The sequence below is a fragment of the Ischnura elegans genome, chromosome 8 (genome assembly GCF_921293095.1).
Source record: "Ischnura elegans chromosome 8, ioIscEleg1.1, whole genome shotgun sequence".
NCBI classification, from domain to species: Eukaryota; Metazoa; Arthropoda; class Insecta; order Odonata; family Coenagrionidae; genus Ischnura; species Ischnura elegans.
This window is the reverse complement of record NC_060253.1, coordinates 35,258,342-35,274,478: the sequence shown is the minus strand read 5'-3', so window position 1 is coordinate 35,274,478 and position 16,137 is coordinate 35,258,342. Positions and strand designations below refer to the sequence as shown.

The following is a 16,137-nucleotide window of genomic DNA, read 5'->3' as shown; positions in this document are numbered from 1 at the left end:
TGAAGACGAAAGCAGAATGTCTTACGATACTGTTGTCACTCACGAACAACAAACACGGTCGGAGAACCAAAAATCCTGAATTCATCATGAGAATCGTGGAAATCTACGCTAGAAAATCAATTCATAACATCGCGAAAGGCAAAGTCGGGAATCCCGCTATACTAATAGCACAACTTAATCTAATATGCAAGTTTCATCCCGCAAAACCCATGAAGCCCATGGTTTCTTGATTTCATCTATTTTTCGCGCCGATAATGGCATAGCATACCTACATTTTTAACGGAAGCAGAAATGATTCCTCTACCAGGAGCTGACAAAAAATATGACAAAAATGCCCAAGAGAGTGTAGAGGATGCATCATTATGTCATTATATAAAGTTGTTGCCAAATGAAAATTTGTGAAACTTGTGAAAAACTGAGTGATAAGATATTTGGAGTAACATCAGTTAGCAAATGACGTATTAGTCAAATATCACTTTCATCGATTTTGCTTGCCTCAAAATTTCTAATATATACATTCTTAACCAAAACAAAACATTTTATAATAAAATGTAAATAATAGCTAGTAATAAAAATACACACACTGACGCTTTGGGGGGATCCAAGCCTTCATCCTCCCCATAGTTACGTCACTGCACAGAGTAATATTTCACATCTAAAAAAGTTAAGTGCGTTCCGGCACTACTAATTTTGCCATAGTGACTGTGTAAATCACTGATTAACATATTCGATTTTAGAAGGTCGAAATACATGAAGAGCACCAACATTTTTGAAAAAAGTTTTCGTGACCACGCAATTTGTTGCATAGGGGTATTTTTTAACATTTTTTTAAAATAAGCTGGCGAAATAAAATAATTCATTGGTGAGCCACATTGCCATCTTTTCAAGTTATCCAGATATTACGGGGGCGGAGGAGGAAAGGCGGCAATCGCCATCCCCATTTATGCAGCACTATTCGCAATGTCAAGAAGGAATGCCAAATGTCAAGGATACTATGAAGATAAAGCATGGGGATCGAATAAGATGGGGTGAAACGGGATAGGATAAATAGAGGGCTGCGGACAGCAACCTTAGGACTTCAATCTTCTATATTATTTCTACTGTATAGATACCTTTTTCTCAACTTATACGCAACCAAACTCTACAAATGAGGTACCAAAATGCACAGAATTTATCAGAGAACATGCGACGGCATATCTAACTTCCTAAATATTGCTATTGTTTCCTAAAATTGGTTTTGAAATAATAAAAAAACGGTAAATATTCCTGACGTTAACGGCGCACAAACTGATACATTTGTTCACAAGATCAATGGTTCAAAATGGTGAGTTTTACGGCTTTGTGAGGGATATTTTATTACTCCTTGCACTATTCTATTAATTATATCAATCCAATTGAGTAAAATGGATTAAATTTAAATATTTCTCTGAGCTCTGGGGGGAGTTTTAACCCCCAAAAACCCCCTCCTCGCTGCGCCACTGTACAGTGGTGTATCTAGGAATATGCTTTAGTGGTGTAACTAGGAATGTGCCAGGCAACCGGGAGGTCCAGGGAAAATTTTTGAAAAATGAAAATGCATTTTATGTCGTTTTGATCAGTGATATTTAACTTTAAGCAGATGCAGTTATTATATGCCAGAACTAGACAATAGGGTAGTTTCCTTCATCAAAGAAAACGAAAGGCATTGATTGCGATTCGTTACCCACCATTACTGTATTCATAATATAAAAATTATTTCGTTTTAGAAATACCGGTTTAGACGAATGGCTATGGTCCATTTTTATCCTCATTTGAAAAGGGCCAGATTGGCGCCCATGCGATGGCACTCCACGTGACGTCACAGGGACCTAGTTTCTATACGAGAAGATAGGAGTTGTACATCGTCTGAGGTTACCAATGCATGCATGAGGCGCAGAGCTCAGGGAAACATGTCTTAATAATCACTTATTAAAACTGGCTAAGGTCGGAAAGTTGTCTTCATTTGATAAGGTATTAATAATCCTTATTTAAGCCTAGCGCTACCAGCCAGCAGGGTACTCAGCTACCCGCTAGCAGCCTGCGTCGTATCAGCGCTCAACTCGCCTCAAGGTCACCTCACAGGGCGGCAGCGGGAACCAGAAATACGTCACACGGAGAGATTTCCCGGCATTCATACTTACGCGTTGCGTTTTCGCGCGCTAGAAAGTTTTCACTTTTCATTTAATCGCGAAAAATAGATATCGTCATTTAAAAATCTAAAAGCGTGAAACACGTACTCCAGGAGTAATAATCTTTCGATTTAGGCAATAAAAAAATAATAGGAAACCACCCTATTGCTTTAAATAATTTTTTATTTCTCTGAGGCTTTGAAGGTGATCAATCCTCCTCATGCCCCACCATAGTTACGCCACTGGTACCATATATACGTATGCCGTACTTTTGATTATATTTTCAATTATCTTGACGTGGAATGAATATGAAAGACATTTTATCAATTGATAATGCAGTTTTATAAACTGCGAATTCTAATTTTAAAAATATTATCAGTGAAACAGTGTACCTCTCGCGAGGAATCTCTCGAATTCATCAACTGTTGGAATCTCTCGAATTCATCACCTAGATTGGAAAACTGACATTGTGGCCAGACATTGTTTTGCAGAACTAAAGCATAAGTATTTCTACAGAAATCACTTTACGCTCTTTGAATTCACAGTATTTAGTAGGGTAATGATTACCGTCTTCGTGGATACATAGAAGTTAATACGAGATACATAAATACATAAGTCCATAATTTTCATCAAATTTCTTCTTCCAACAAAAGTGACTAATGAGACTGATAGTTCACTTCTGAGCTCATTACTTATTACGAAAGTCACAATGATAGTTATAAAGGATAAACGATAATTGGTATTTTCATGAAAAATGCGCTATTTATGAGTCAAATGAAAATGAAAATTTATTCATGAATATATTTATTATAAAACACAGCCTTGCTAAGTAATAACTATAATTAATAACAATATTAGCTTCACAAACCCAAGCAAATACATATATCAATGACTTAACATAATCTTTAAATTTACTCTTGAAAAATGTGTTTTCCTTGAAAGACAAAATATAAATCATTCACAACTTTAAGGAAAATTTGATGAGTGCAACAAAGCATTAAATGAAAATTTTTGAGACAGTTTTGCAGATACTCCTCTCAAACGCACCAACCTGAAAGAAAAACAGAATCTTTACGATATATGTTTACTTTACCTTAAAAAAATCACAATTGACCTCTCTGGTATAATATTTTTTTAGATTTTTTCTGTTTGACGCGCATAAGTTTATTAGCATATTCTCACATATCATGCAAAGCTTTCGTGGTGAGCACAAGCGAAGAATGTTTTATTTATACGAATGTGAAGCTAAGCTTCGATCATATAAAAAAGTAGTTTGCAAAATTGTTATGATAAATTAATTGAAAGCTATGATGCAAATGATATCAAATATGGCCTCTTCCATGGTTTCCACGACAATGAAAAATTTCTTGATTGCATCCTGAGAAGATACTGCGACATGAAAGTTATCACTGATGAAATGGAACTTCTTACATATAATTACTGAGGAAATTGACGTGAAAATTACATCTGAAGTCAAACTGATATCTGAAATTGATATTTTATAATCAATTATCAATTTGAACGATTAGTGGATTTTGAGTACAGGAATATATTTTTATACTTGTCAATGAATAAGAATTAAATAAAAAAATCTCCATATTTCATTACTATCGTGACAAAAATGAAAATTAATATTAAAACGATGGCTTTGTTAGCACTTGAAAGCAGCATCAGAATCTTTAATGCCAACACTTGATGAATTCTTCATCAACATCAAATCTTCGTCAACACCACCAGTGGAAAATATATCACATGAGGAGTGAAATCAATACCAAATATATGTCTTTTGGGTAGAAAAATCTTTCAAGGCACTAATTCACTCAAATTTCACACATTCGAACACCTTTGTCGCAATTTCAACACAATTTTCCTTTTTTCTTGGGCCATCATAACGATCCTTTTAGGAAATAAAAAGGATTTGAAATGGGAAAATAGACATGACTTGAACAAAACTGATGGCATAAAATATATTTCGATGATTCTTTTACGACAGTCTTATGTGAGATGATCTCTTCCTTGACAAATCGGTAATGGTGTAACGTTGATGGTCTATGTAATACCAGAGAGGATGCCCCTCGGTAATACCCCATCTCAACAGAGGTAATTATATATCTTTCTTTTGAAATGCCATGAAGCATGTCGTAATATTTGTAAATGATCTCCGAGTACATACTCACGGTTCAACGTTGAAATGAACAGTCCACATCGCAGGGGATAATCAAACTGCATGTTATTAATGGGAAGGATCAAGAGCATCATTATCCTTAAACTTGTTAACTTTTCCCGCGAAGGGAATTACGCTTATCTTTTACTTTAACAAACCCGAGTTCAATAAACTTCAATTTAGCCACCTAATCATTGATGTCACGGCAATAAATACATTCATTAGATTACAAAACCAGGAAGTTCTGTATATGTATTCCGAAATTTCTGTGCATACTTATTTATCAGGTGATTTGTTTGAGTAAATATTTTTGGAAAAAGTTCATAGGATGCCTTAAGCATTCTCCATTCCTCAACAAACCATTAGTTTAGAGCACATGGAATTTTATGTCTATTTGTTTCAAACAATTCTTCTAACATTTTGCGTCTTTTGGTCTGGGAATCATGTCATGTCCCGTTTTCCTGAACCAGAATTCCTCTGTGCTACTTCCATTTATTATCATTAGCAGTAACAACTCAAGATATTTCTAACATTGGTGTAGGTGTAACTTATAATATATATCGGGGTTTAAACCCTACATAGGCTGACTGAGGTGTAAAAAAGCTGAAGATGGCGGATTTAATGGTGTTGGGCTAATGCTGATACTGAATTTCCCATAATAATTAAGAATATTATCATAATGGCTGTCAAAATGTCCCACATATGGTTCCCAAACATGTCAATGCTCGTGGGCGTTTATGCTTCCTTACGAAAGGGTATTTGATTCCATATTTGCTTATTCTTCTCAATGATGAGTTTGAGTTCCTTTCCTACCTGATGACCCAAGATTGCTCAGACAAATGGTGGTGACAAATGCCTGGCTATTCCAAGCACCTCTGAGGAAATTTGCTAGTAGTGTAAAGCAGCCATTGCGGCACCCTCTTCATACATATGTCCGATGTCTGTAATCGTGGGTGGCAAGGCCGTTGGATTCAAGGGGTACCAAGAATGCATGGGCAATATACTAGGTTAGGTACCCCCCAACCAAAATGTATCTCCTCTCACGACATTTTTTTCTGCCGACCTCCTCGACGATCGGAACAAATATAACCGCCATTCGCTGTTTTCCCTAGCGACACTTTCGCCTTCCTGATTGGCTGAAATGAGTCTGGATAGTTCCGCTCACTGGCGCGCGGTTCGCTCACATCGCGGCGCACAGCCGGTAGATGTCTCCCTCCTCGAGGGGCTCTTGCGCGGCGGCGTACGGTCTCTCGCGGCGAGAGGCGAGCAACCACGAGACGAAACTCCGGATGAGTGCCTTCGCTCCGCCCGTTCCGCCGCTGCCGACGACCCTGCTTTTCAAACCGGCAACCCCAGGGGCTGCAGGACCGTTGCGGCTGGTGACTCCGGAGGGTCGATTCCCCGGACTCGAACCCTCCGTCTCTCCATCACCATTGCCCTCTCCTCTCGATGCCCTGTTGGCTTGGACCACCTCCCCGGCGCCGAACGAGTTGAGCACGGCCTGGATTTGGTCCGCCAGAAGGCACCGCCCTCCCAGGGGTGCCCCTGACGATGTCCTCAGAGGTACCCTGGAAAAAAACATAATAACAGATTTTAAAGGAGCTAATTGAAATATAATTATAATTTTAAAACGAGCCCATGGCCAAAAGAGGGTTAGTCAAAAATAATAAAGAACCTGATGTTTTTTTGAAAGGGTCATTCGAAAAGGCTATTTTAGAGATTTTTCTTAGATTTCAGCGCAATTTCAACGAGTAACTTCACTAACTGATAGTCCATGATGCATTAAATTTTACAAGTTGTGAAATTCTCAATTTTCATACTTTTTTCTAACGAAGTTACTATTTTTATTAAATTGGGCTAATACTGATACTGAATACTGAAATTAAGAATATTATCATAATGGCTGTCAAAATGTCCCACTTATGGATCCCAAACATGTCAATGCTCGTGGGTGCTTATGCTTCCTTACAAAAGGAAAAACATTCTCACTTTTCATAGAATTTTTTCTAACGAAATTACTGTTTTTATTAAATTTTATGTTGTTTTTAATAGCTAGAACAGCATCGAATTCCATTTCCGAACATGCAATTTCCTAAAAATTTTACGGGGGTGGACACCCGAAGGAGGGCCTCATCATGAGCTCCAGCCGAGGGCCTCCAATCACCCCTGACCACACCAAACCTTGGTTGGTTCCTTCGGGGAAGGGGTTTGCTCACCTGCACACGGGGCACTTTGCAGACCTCCTCCGGCATTGGAGGCACAGCAGATGTCCATTGGTGCACTGGATGGCCGGCTTGGGGATGGGCTTCTCGAGGCACACGGGACAAGTGACCGAGGCCACGAGTTCGCTCACTGTCCTCAGCAGGCGCTCCATGGTAACGGCTAAGGTCGGCTCCAACGAACAAACACCTTGCGAGCACTGCGGGCGAAAAGGAGAGCATGGATATTAGTTATGCACATCGTTAAATCCACGATTTAAAAAATCGTTGCACTGAATAGTAGAGGCCTTCACGTTGTAGAAATCCATCTTACTGATTTGTGAATGAAAAACTTTGCTGTTTCTTCAATTTGGAACTTTATTTTCCTGACTATTTTCGATACACTGTATCATATTCATAGGACTAGGTATGAATATGATACAGGCTACTCCTCGAATACAGAAGTTAAAGGATGGACTAACCCACTGCTGAAGAATAAAGAAAATGTTGATAAGATTTTATTTCGACCAAATGACAAAAGGTTGTGCGTTATTTTATAGTTCTTATCAGGAGTCAAATCACATAAGAGAATTTAACCGGTCAAATGCATTGTTAAAATATTTTTTTCATTATTTAATCTTAGGGGGAACGAAAAATGATTGAAATCATATCTCAAGTACTGCATCCGTTTAATTTGAAAGGAGGTCAACTGCAAAGAAATGTCTTTCGATTTTCAATCCAAACTGTCACCGGAAAAGAGCAGCAGCCCTTAATCTATACACACGACAGATTGATCTTGACACAAGGGGTCGCATTTCCGTTTCAAGCTTTGATCCAGTTTTATGTATCCCGAATGGTTATGAAAGTGAATGTGCAAATTCAATCCCCCAGGTAAATTGAAGGTACTATTTGAAAGTCATGTGACGAAAGTTGAAAATAGCGAAAAAAAATAGCGAGCGGCTAGTATTGAGGCCGAGCACCTTAATAAGGATTACACGTACTATTTATATACGAAAAATCGAGAAGGTAATGCTATTATAAATTTCAATGCACGAAGTGGTCTAAATATACATAAAACAAAACGAAATAAGTGATGCAAAATGCGATTTACAATATGTTGATTGCGAGGGAAGACTGAGTTTTACACTCAAACGTATAAATATGTCCTGAAAAAATTAAATCAAAATTGATGATGACAATTTGAAAAACTCTGACATAAACTGTATGTAATTTATGTGTATGAATGAGGACGAACCACTAAAATAAGATGAATGAAATTGAAACATAAGACGTTAATTTTAAAATTTGGCGGGGTAAACCAAGCTGAAATTTTGTAATCTAAATTGATTTCCACAAGTTAAAATTTCCACATGGTAACACCATAAGTTTCTCGTAAGGATACTGGGTATTATTTGGAGTTGTACCAGCATATGTATAGTAAGGTAGTATTCGGAGGAACAAAACGACAGGTGAGGTCTTTTGCGCCATGAGAAAAGGGATGGTGCAGAGAAACCCGGCGTCGGCATTAGCCTGCACTTAAAGGGAGAGGAATCATAACGTCCTGTCCGACGGACAGAGAGTTTCACTTGGAAGTGCCGTCCACAAAAAAATCAGGGATCGAGAGACCTGAAAAATATCAGCCACCACCGGGATTACACACCCTGGCTTTCGGGAATGGATTCTGTTTTCAGGCATTTGCGTGATAAACTTTGCATGTTGTAGACTCCGTGATACCCCACCAACAGGCATTGCATATGTGAATAGAAAGAAGCATCCTAACTAGGATGAAAAAGATTTAAAAAACTTGCCACTTCCGGCCAAGAACGGAAGTAAACATCAGGGTAAATATTATTGACCACGGTAATAGTCGAAATTTAAATAGTAAGATGATGTTATTTTCATTAAAAATGGTGCATCCATTGAAGTACTTCCGTGTAAGATACATACAAACATTCGTACCTGAAAATGTAACGCTAGTATGTATAATAAGTTCGATTCGTCAGGTCAAACCTCAGGGATTTCCTCATGCAAAATTTGTTGGTGAGCTCATTTTTCTGTTTCGCATTCAAGCATTTATGAATATGCTCAGGGAATTTGCCACTATTTACGATGAAATTTTCATAACGTCTCAGCCAGGGATGGAAAAAGAAAAAAATAGAATGTTGATTGATGCTGTCATATCCATAACATATATGTAGTTATGGCAAAAACTGAAAGTATAAGAATCATGATAAACGCGTCAGTCATGTCAACGCAATACTTTTTGAGTTAATTGAACTCAAATCACCTGAAAAACGCACTTGTAGACACAAGAGTACCAATCCAATTATACATGGAATACATTTTCAACAGTCTATGTGGCCTGAATCTGCTATTGAAACTTGTTGGATGTCTAACATCTATGATGGCAGAATTTTTTTCAAAATAACATACGCTAAAAGTATTAGTATTTGATCGCGATTATCGCGCAGTCGCGAATCAACCTCATAGAATGAACTCGAGGAAGTTAGTTCAAAGTTATAGATAACTAACCGAGTGCCACTTACTAAGTCATCCGATTACTATGCGGTCGAATATTACAATAGATTATCCTACAGTTGGCGACTATATTCGCGGTATGACACCACGCATTTAAATTAATTCACAAAATCGCCACTCGAAGTCACCGAAACGACGGTCGAACGATCTGAATTCCACAGGGAAGTAAGCTATAGTTAGATCAACTAACCTTAAAGCACTAAGCATTAACCTGGCTGAAAACCCGAGAAATATTCGTCACAACTAACCTTTAATAAGCCTCGGGGTGGCATAATCTATAGAATTCCTAACTTTTTAACTCACAAATTAATGCTTTGCGTGTCATTTAGTGGAATGATCGATTAAATAATAAACTTTGTTACATTTCACACGGTATTTATTTAAAAATCCACCGGTTTCGACTTTTTTAATTCATTATAAAGAGGTAGCGGATATTCTGTTCTCATTATCAAGAGGTAGTAGAACTTTTGTTCTATGACCTCTTGATAACGGCCTGAAAAGGCCGAAAACGGTAGAATTTTTTTTATAAATACTGTGCGGAATATAACAAAGTTTATTATTAAATGCTATATTTCTCGCGAGTCCAAATGTTCTGCTGAAAAGTTTTGAGAATAAATTGATATATCTGCCGTCATCATCGAGTAGTGAACATTTTTTTAAGAACTGATTCAAAAGCGGCAGCATATATGAAGATGCTACGGGTCGTTAGGGCTTCTTATTTGTGGTCTCCTTGATTACACGCTATTGTAATGTTCGTAGATTACACGGACGGAATGATGGAAGTTTCGAGAGGCGGGCAATCGCCGAGGTATTGACAGCGAAGTTGCTCTCAAGACGGCTCGCCTGACCTTGAGCACCTTCGTGACTCTCACGGAAGTTCTGAGTTGAGGCACTTAGATAGGGAGGATGAAAGCAAACATCGGGTAGGAAGAGATGAACTCAGCCGAGACAAATGGCGAAATACGTCAACGTAAGTTTGAACTTTAATGGGGAGGGTTAAACCGTGAAACAAAAGAGAATCAGCAAATTTGAGTCCGCTGCGGGAAAAAATATTACAACATTGGTACAAAAACCAACCTACTATTTATTCGAACTAAAACGAAGAAAATTAGCTACCGTGCCTTGGCCCAAGGTTCTACGTTTAAATTATTCAGATAAAAAACTACTTCTTTTAAACCAAAAAACTTAGCACATACGAATATCAGCAGCCACATATTTCAACAGTGCTGCTTGGTTGTTAATTGTTTGAAACATTGGCTTTCCCAGAAGTTTTGGATTTGAGTCTGGTTTTCCTCTCACGTGGGAACTTATTATTTTTGAATTGCATTCAGTAAGATAGCCCGAAAATTAAGAAAGGCGTGATGCTCATCTCAAATCTCTACTAAATTCGTATTGTCGTCTAGGTGATAGAAATATCATAAATATTGGAATTATATTTCAATTAAAAAAGACGTTTTATGGCGCTTTACATTTGTCAATGGAAAGATATAATTTTATCATCCGATATTTGATATTTAACTTGTTACACTAATGAATATATACGGATAAAGAAATTTACTTTAGTTCTTGAAATCGATCCGCAACACATTTTTAGTTTTGAACATGAAGTCTTTCATTTGTAAACTTCAAACGTGGAACCTTAAGCCAAGGTTTATTTTCATATTTTTAGTTTAAAACGTGGGTTTTAACACCATTTTTTTAAAATAAATTTTAATATCAACACCAGAATTTCATTTTGTAAAATTGAGGCCCAAAAAAGCTACGAAAAACTTCTACGTAATAAAGCGCTTAATAGTAAACCTTAAAACAATTGAGGACGTGCAAAACCAACACAATTTGTTTTTTTTTTTTTTGAAAAATGAAATCGCTAAAAACAATGCTGCAGTTGCGCGATTAATTAAAATGTTAACGGTAGCTCATGTAACATCTGGGAACACAACGCAGATATGAATAATGTGAACGAATTAGACATGGCCTGAGACCCACGAAACATCATCCGCCATATTACAAACTTTGGCTTTGCTTGCTGAGGAATTTATATTTTTTATAAGAAATCAAACAAACACGTGGAACATGTATTTGTTTTGACTCACTATCACGGTATAAAAAAGACTATTCGTTCAAGTGGATAAGCGATTTACGATTTATGCGATGTTTTTCCTCATTTTTCATTTTCATAATTCAGCAATTAATGTTACACAATAGAACATGCAAAATGGCTGCTGTTTTCTCATATTAAAATTAAAGTTGAAAATCAACGAGGTAATAGTCGTCAGTAGTTCCCATTCATAAATTGGCTTGAAACATCGTTTTTAGTCAATATTTATTTGTAAATGTATTTAAAATGCGAATTTTGTCGTCAACTTTCCAACATTCATACGTTATTTCAATCTTAGAAGTTATAAGTCATTTTATTTCCTCCTATTTTCATTCACTCTGCAATTTCACCAACCAGCATGCACGTACAATATTGCAAGCCATATCGATTTTCACACATTTTTTGATTCACCCTTTTCTTTACCATTTTTAGGGATACATACATCCTTACAACACTGAGAGAACTAAGTTACCAGCTTAGTGAATAATTAAAGGGAATGATACCCAATAAATGCCATGGGGAAAAATTACCCTGGACCTAGACTCGAACCACATACCTTTGGATTTCAGGGCAACTACGAAGACAACTACGCAACCTAGGTTCTTTCATTCATATCACAATTAATTTAATCGTTACCCTTCCACCGATATTTATCCCATTCGTAGCTACTTTTCCCAGTGCTTTCCTATTTTGATTCATGTTTTGGCATGGCAGGGAGGTATTCAGGTAATTTATCAATGCCATTAAAATAAGCGTCAGTTAATATGATGATAATTCACGAAAATGGAATGTTTTGAGAAACCCAGTGTCAGCGTCAGTCTGGTCTAAACAAAGCGATATTGAGGGAGCTGAGTTCTAAATTCCATCCCAGTGTGAATGTAGAACTCTGGGGTCAAAGGGAGAATGATGGATGGAGAAATACGAGGTTAAGTCTGTCCATATAACAACCATTTACAGGTTAGATTCCAAAGAATAATTTTCAACTCCACTAGCTTTTCAAAATCAGAAATAAAAGGCAGCATCCAACTTGCCAACATTCCAGCAATCCGTATTATTAAGCTGCATAATTGCATTTTTCCCAGATTATATCCAGCATCGGGGTTCCTCATCTTTACGTCACACCTACAAATAATTTAATAATGTATAATATGTAGATGTTTCATCACTATGGACCCTATATACAGTGATAGTATTTTTCCGCGATAAATTACCATACAACCCGGTGAATTTGGGCACACTGGAGACCTCTAAAAATGGCCTCAGATGAGCGTATGCTTCGTTAAATCGAAGCAATCCGTAAAGATGCATTCATGGACGCTAAAATGATGGTTGACTGAAACAATCGAAAAAAACTGTTTCTAAAATATTTTATGTAATGAAATTTCATGTCTTCAACACTTCTTTATTTCTGCCGACCCAGGAGTGGGCACATAATGCCATTTTCAACGTCATTATTTACCAAAAACCTGGGTCGGTAGCAATTAAGAAGTGTAGAAATGGACAAGTAATATCATTATGTTAAACATCAAAGATATCTATCGAATTACGCCAATAACTGCATATTTTATTCAAAAATATTCTCCCTACAAACATCAATTGGTATTTTGATTACGATATCTTTAATATATGTCCGGAAGAGGCAGCCTCTACTAACATCCGATGGTCCAAATAACCGGAGATTACCGTATTCAGACGATTACAACAGATGTGGCTAATCCTTTCGGGAGGTACTGCCGAAAAATATTGCCGTTTTCAACAGGGGGATAGTACCGTTGATCGTTTATGAATGTGCTGGCGGGCTTTCTGGCCTGGAGAAGACCATCGCTTGGCTGAGTACGGCCACTCTCGAGTTCGTCTCCGCTTCGCTTTGTTGATTTTAGTCGCGCCGCTAATACGAGGTTCTAAAAATTCCCCTCTTACCTCACTCCGCCATCTTAGCCCTCTCTCCCAAGCCCTAAGGGAGCAAGATGCGAATCGACAAGCGCTGTTTTGTTTGCCGCGCACTCTTTTCGCGAAGTTTCACGGCCACAGGTTTGCTTACATAAGCGAATGTAAGTTCTAGAAGCCGCCTTGGGCTATATGGACAAAATTCGGGAAATGATGCCGCGAAAAAGTTGAAGGGGATCGGGCTGTTTTGGTTGCTAGGATGTAGACAACTTATACTCAGGGTCAGGGTTCTAGTTCCGATCGTTTGCTGATATTTTTCAGAAACTGCTGAGTGAAGAAATAAATGATATCAGAAAATAAATGACTTCAATAAATGCTTGATGGGATTCTGTGCACGCATCTCTTTTTCTTTTTTTTCTTTTTTTACGGTTGGTAACCTAACGTCTGGCCTCACGCCTATCAAGGAGACTTGCGGGTAGTATGTAGATGCAGTGGCGCAGTGAGGGTGGGTTTTGAGGGATAACCTACCCCCCCAGAGCTCAGATAAATATTAAGTTTAATCCATTTTACTTAATTGGATTCATATTACTAATAGAATAGTTTAAGGATTAATAAAATATACCTCAGAAAAACGTAAAACTCACCATTTTGAACCATTTTTTCTTGAAAATCCGCAATTTATCAACCTCGCACCTACCGCTTATCCTGGTGGGTATTCTATACCCCGACACACTCCGGTATTACTTGCACCTAAATCCCCCCCAGCCTTAATTCCTAGCTGCGCCCCTTTGTAGATGTATATGGAAAAGGTGACAGGTCGAAAATAAAAAAATTACGGATTTCTTTATACTTCAATCTCATTCCCAATCAGCAATTAAAAATAATTGCGTCCGAATCCATTGCATCTTCGGGGGTGATCAAAAATTTAATTTCCTCTTCTCGGAAAAATCTGAATCGTACTTCCACCTCGTTTCCTCAAGATTCACTTCCAGATGTATATAAGGCACCGTATTCTCCGCGTCCACGCATGAAAAATGACAAAATGAATCCCTCCATCGATTACTCAGCTGCCTGTGTGCGTTCAACTACTCCGCCACTTTCATTCCAAGACTCATATGTCATTAGGTACCCTAGACAACGTCACTCGGCATTAGAATCTTCCTTCACATCTCATACCGCCCACACCGGATGCATTCCCCTTATCCCAAGAGGCACTTTGGCCCATTCTACTTTCCTCAGGGAAAATTACTTAGTAGATTCTGGTAGCTGAATGCTGTCTTTGGGGATTTGGTTCACCCGTAGATATGAAAATATTCACACTATATAGGTCCACACTGTATCTCTGATCGCAGTGATCACCATATCGATGGCTAAGTTCTAACAACACGTATCTCAAAAATAGTAACTTTTCAGGAGAGCAAAAAAGAAACAAGATTTACTTTTTAATGATGTATATCTTTAAAAAATAAAAAACTGAAAAAGAATCATACATTTGCAAACAAAGAGTTGGGATTTTTGCTTGAATTTTATTGTTTATGAACAGTATTAGCAGTATTAACTCAGACCGGCCAAGTTTTGAGATACGTGTTGTTAGAACTTAGCCATCGATATGTTTAATATATATTGTATATTGATATGATTTTTTAAAGGGGTTCAGGTTGTGTAATGTATAGAGTGTTTTCTTTCCACCCAGTGGGTCCGGATTCAAATCGCGGTGATGGTGGATATTATTTAGAGATTGTGCGATTCCTGATTGAGTGGTTTGAGGAGGGTATTTTAAACATCACTCCGTCCGTGGGATGGGACGTTAAGACGGGGCCCCCTTGGCCAGTGGCGCAGCGAAGGGGGGATTTTGGGGGATAAACCTCCCCCCCCCCCCAGAGCTCAGAGAAATTTTTAAGTTTAACCCATTTTACTTAATTGGATTGATATTACTTATATTATAGTGTAAGAATTAATAAAATATCCCTCAGAAGGCCGTAAAACTCACCATTTTGTACCATTTATCTGAAAATTTTTCTTGGGGAGGCCCCCCGCATATTTCGCTTACCCTGGCGGGTATTCCACACCCTCAGACACCGCAGTGTTTCGCGCCTGAAAACCCCCCCTAGCTTTAATTCCTATCTGCGCCTCTGCCCTTGGCGCCTTCTGTTAAAAGCAGACTAATGCCGACGCCGATTCTCTCCCAACCCATCCATCCCTACTCATCCCTTTGGTCCAAATGACCTGGAATTTCCATCGCCCCTTCCAAACACCAAACATTGAACAAAACAGATAAGGGAAAATCAGAAAGTAAGTTGGACGAGAGATGGGGGACGATAAGGATGTCGCCGGAAAGAGCACTTTCCACTTTAAGTATATTATGAAACAAGTAACTGCGAAATCATTCCAAACACTTGGTGGCTTGATGGATGCTAAAGTTTGATCGAAAAACACCGTTACTTACGTAATGAAGGCAGAATCTGCCAAAACAATGAGAACGCGTATTCACATTGTTTTGGCAGGTTCTGTTTTCATTGAGTTTGTTTGCGTGAATAACCAGGCACCTCTCGCGGAGTCCCATTAGCCCCTACAAAGAATACTATCTGGGTTGTTTGCGTGCTTCTGATGGTGGTCAGTAGCTAGGAGGTAAAATTTTTGCAAACCATCACATGGGGGTATCACTGTGGAGTTGGTCCCTGCCTTGGATTTCCCTAGTAGTCTTAACGTGGTATTTCCACGGGAACTTCTAGGTTTTTACAACGTGTATCGTACCCTCAGTTCTACTTTGACTTATAGATTATTCGTGTCTGTTACACAATTATCACACGTTCTTCCCCGTGTACTCATTACGACATTGGATAAATATGGGTTCTACAAATTAATTGTTTATTTTTCAATTCTACTTAGGCTCCTTCCGCCATTCATATGAAAATGCCTCCTCACATTATTACACGACTTGATATCTATAAAATAATATTTAAATTGGGGAAAAAATCATTCACGCAGTAATATAATATTCTGCATTATTTATCGCGGGGGCTGAATTTAAGACTAGACCCTTATGCTCTGAAATTTCTCAATGACTTCCTCACTATACTTCCTTCCTTACAATACTCATGTTAT

The 16,137-nt window shown here is 38.1% G+C and overlaps 1 protein-coding gene across 1 annotated transcript in view; it reads right to left on the bottom strand.

Annotated features, from left to right (window-relative positions):
• Positions 1–2,934: 2,934 nt before the first annotated feature.
• Positions 2,935–16,137, bottom strand: part of LOC124163664 — an 87,019-nt gene continuing 73,816 nt past the window's right edge. The window contains exons 3-4 of the mRNA XM_046540725.1: positions 6,528–6,730; positions 2,935–5,879 (exon numbers count right to left, since the gene is read on the bottom strand). Coding sequence (XP_046396681.1) covers positions 5,492–5,879; positions 6,528–6,730 — 591 coding nt within the window. The 3' untranslated portion in view covers positions 2,935–5,491. The remainder of the gene's footprint in view (positions 5,880–6,527; positions 6,731–16,137) is intronic.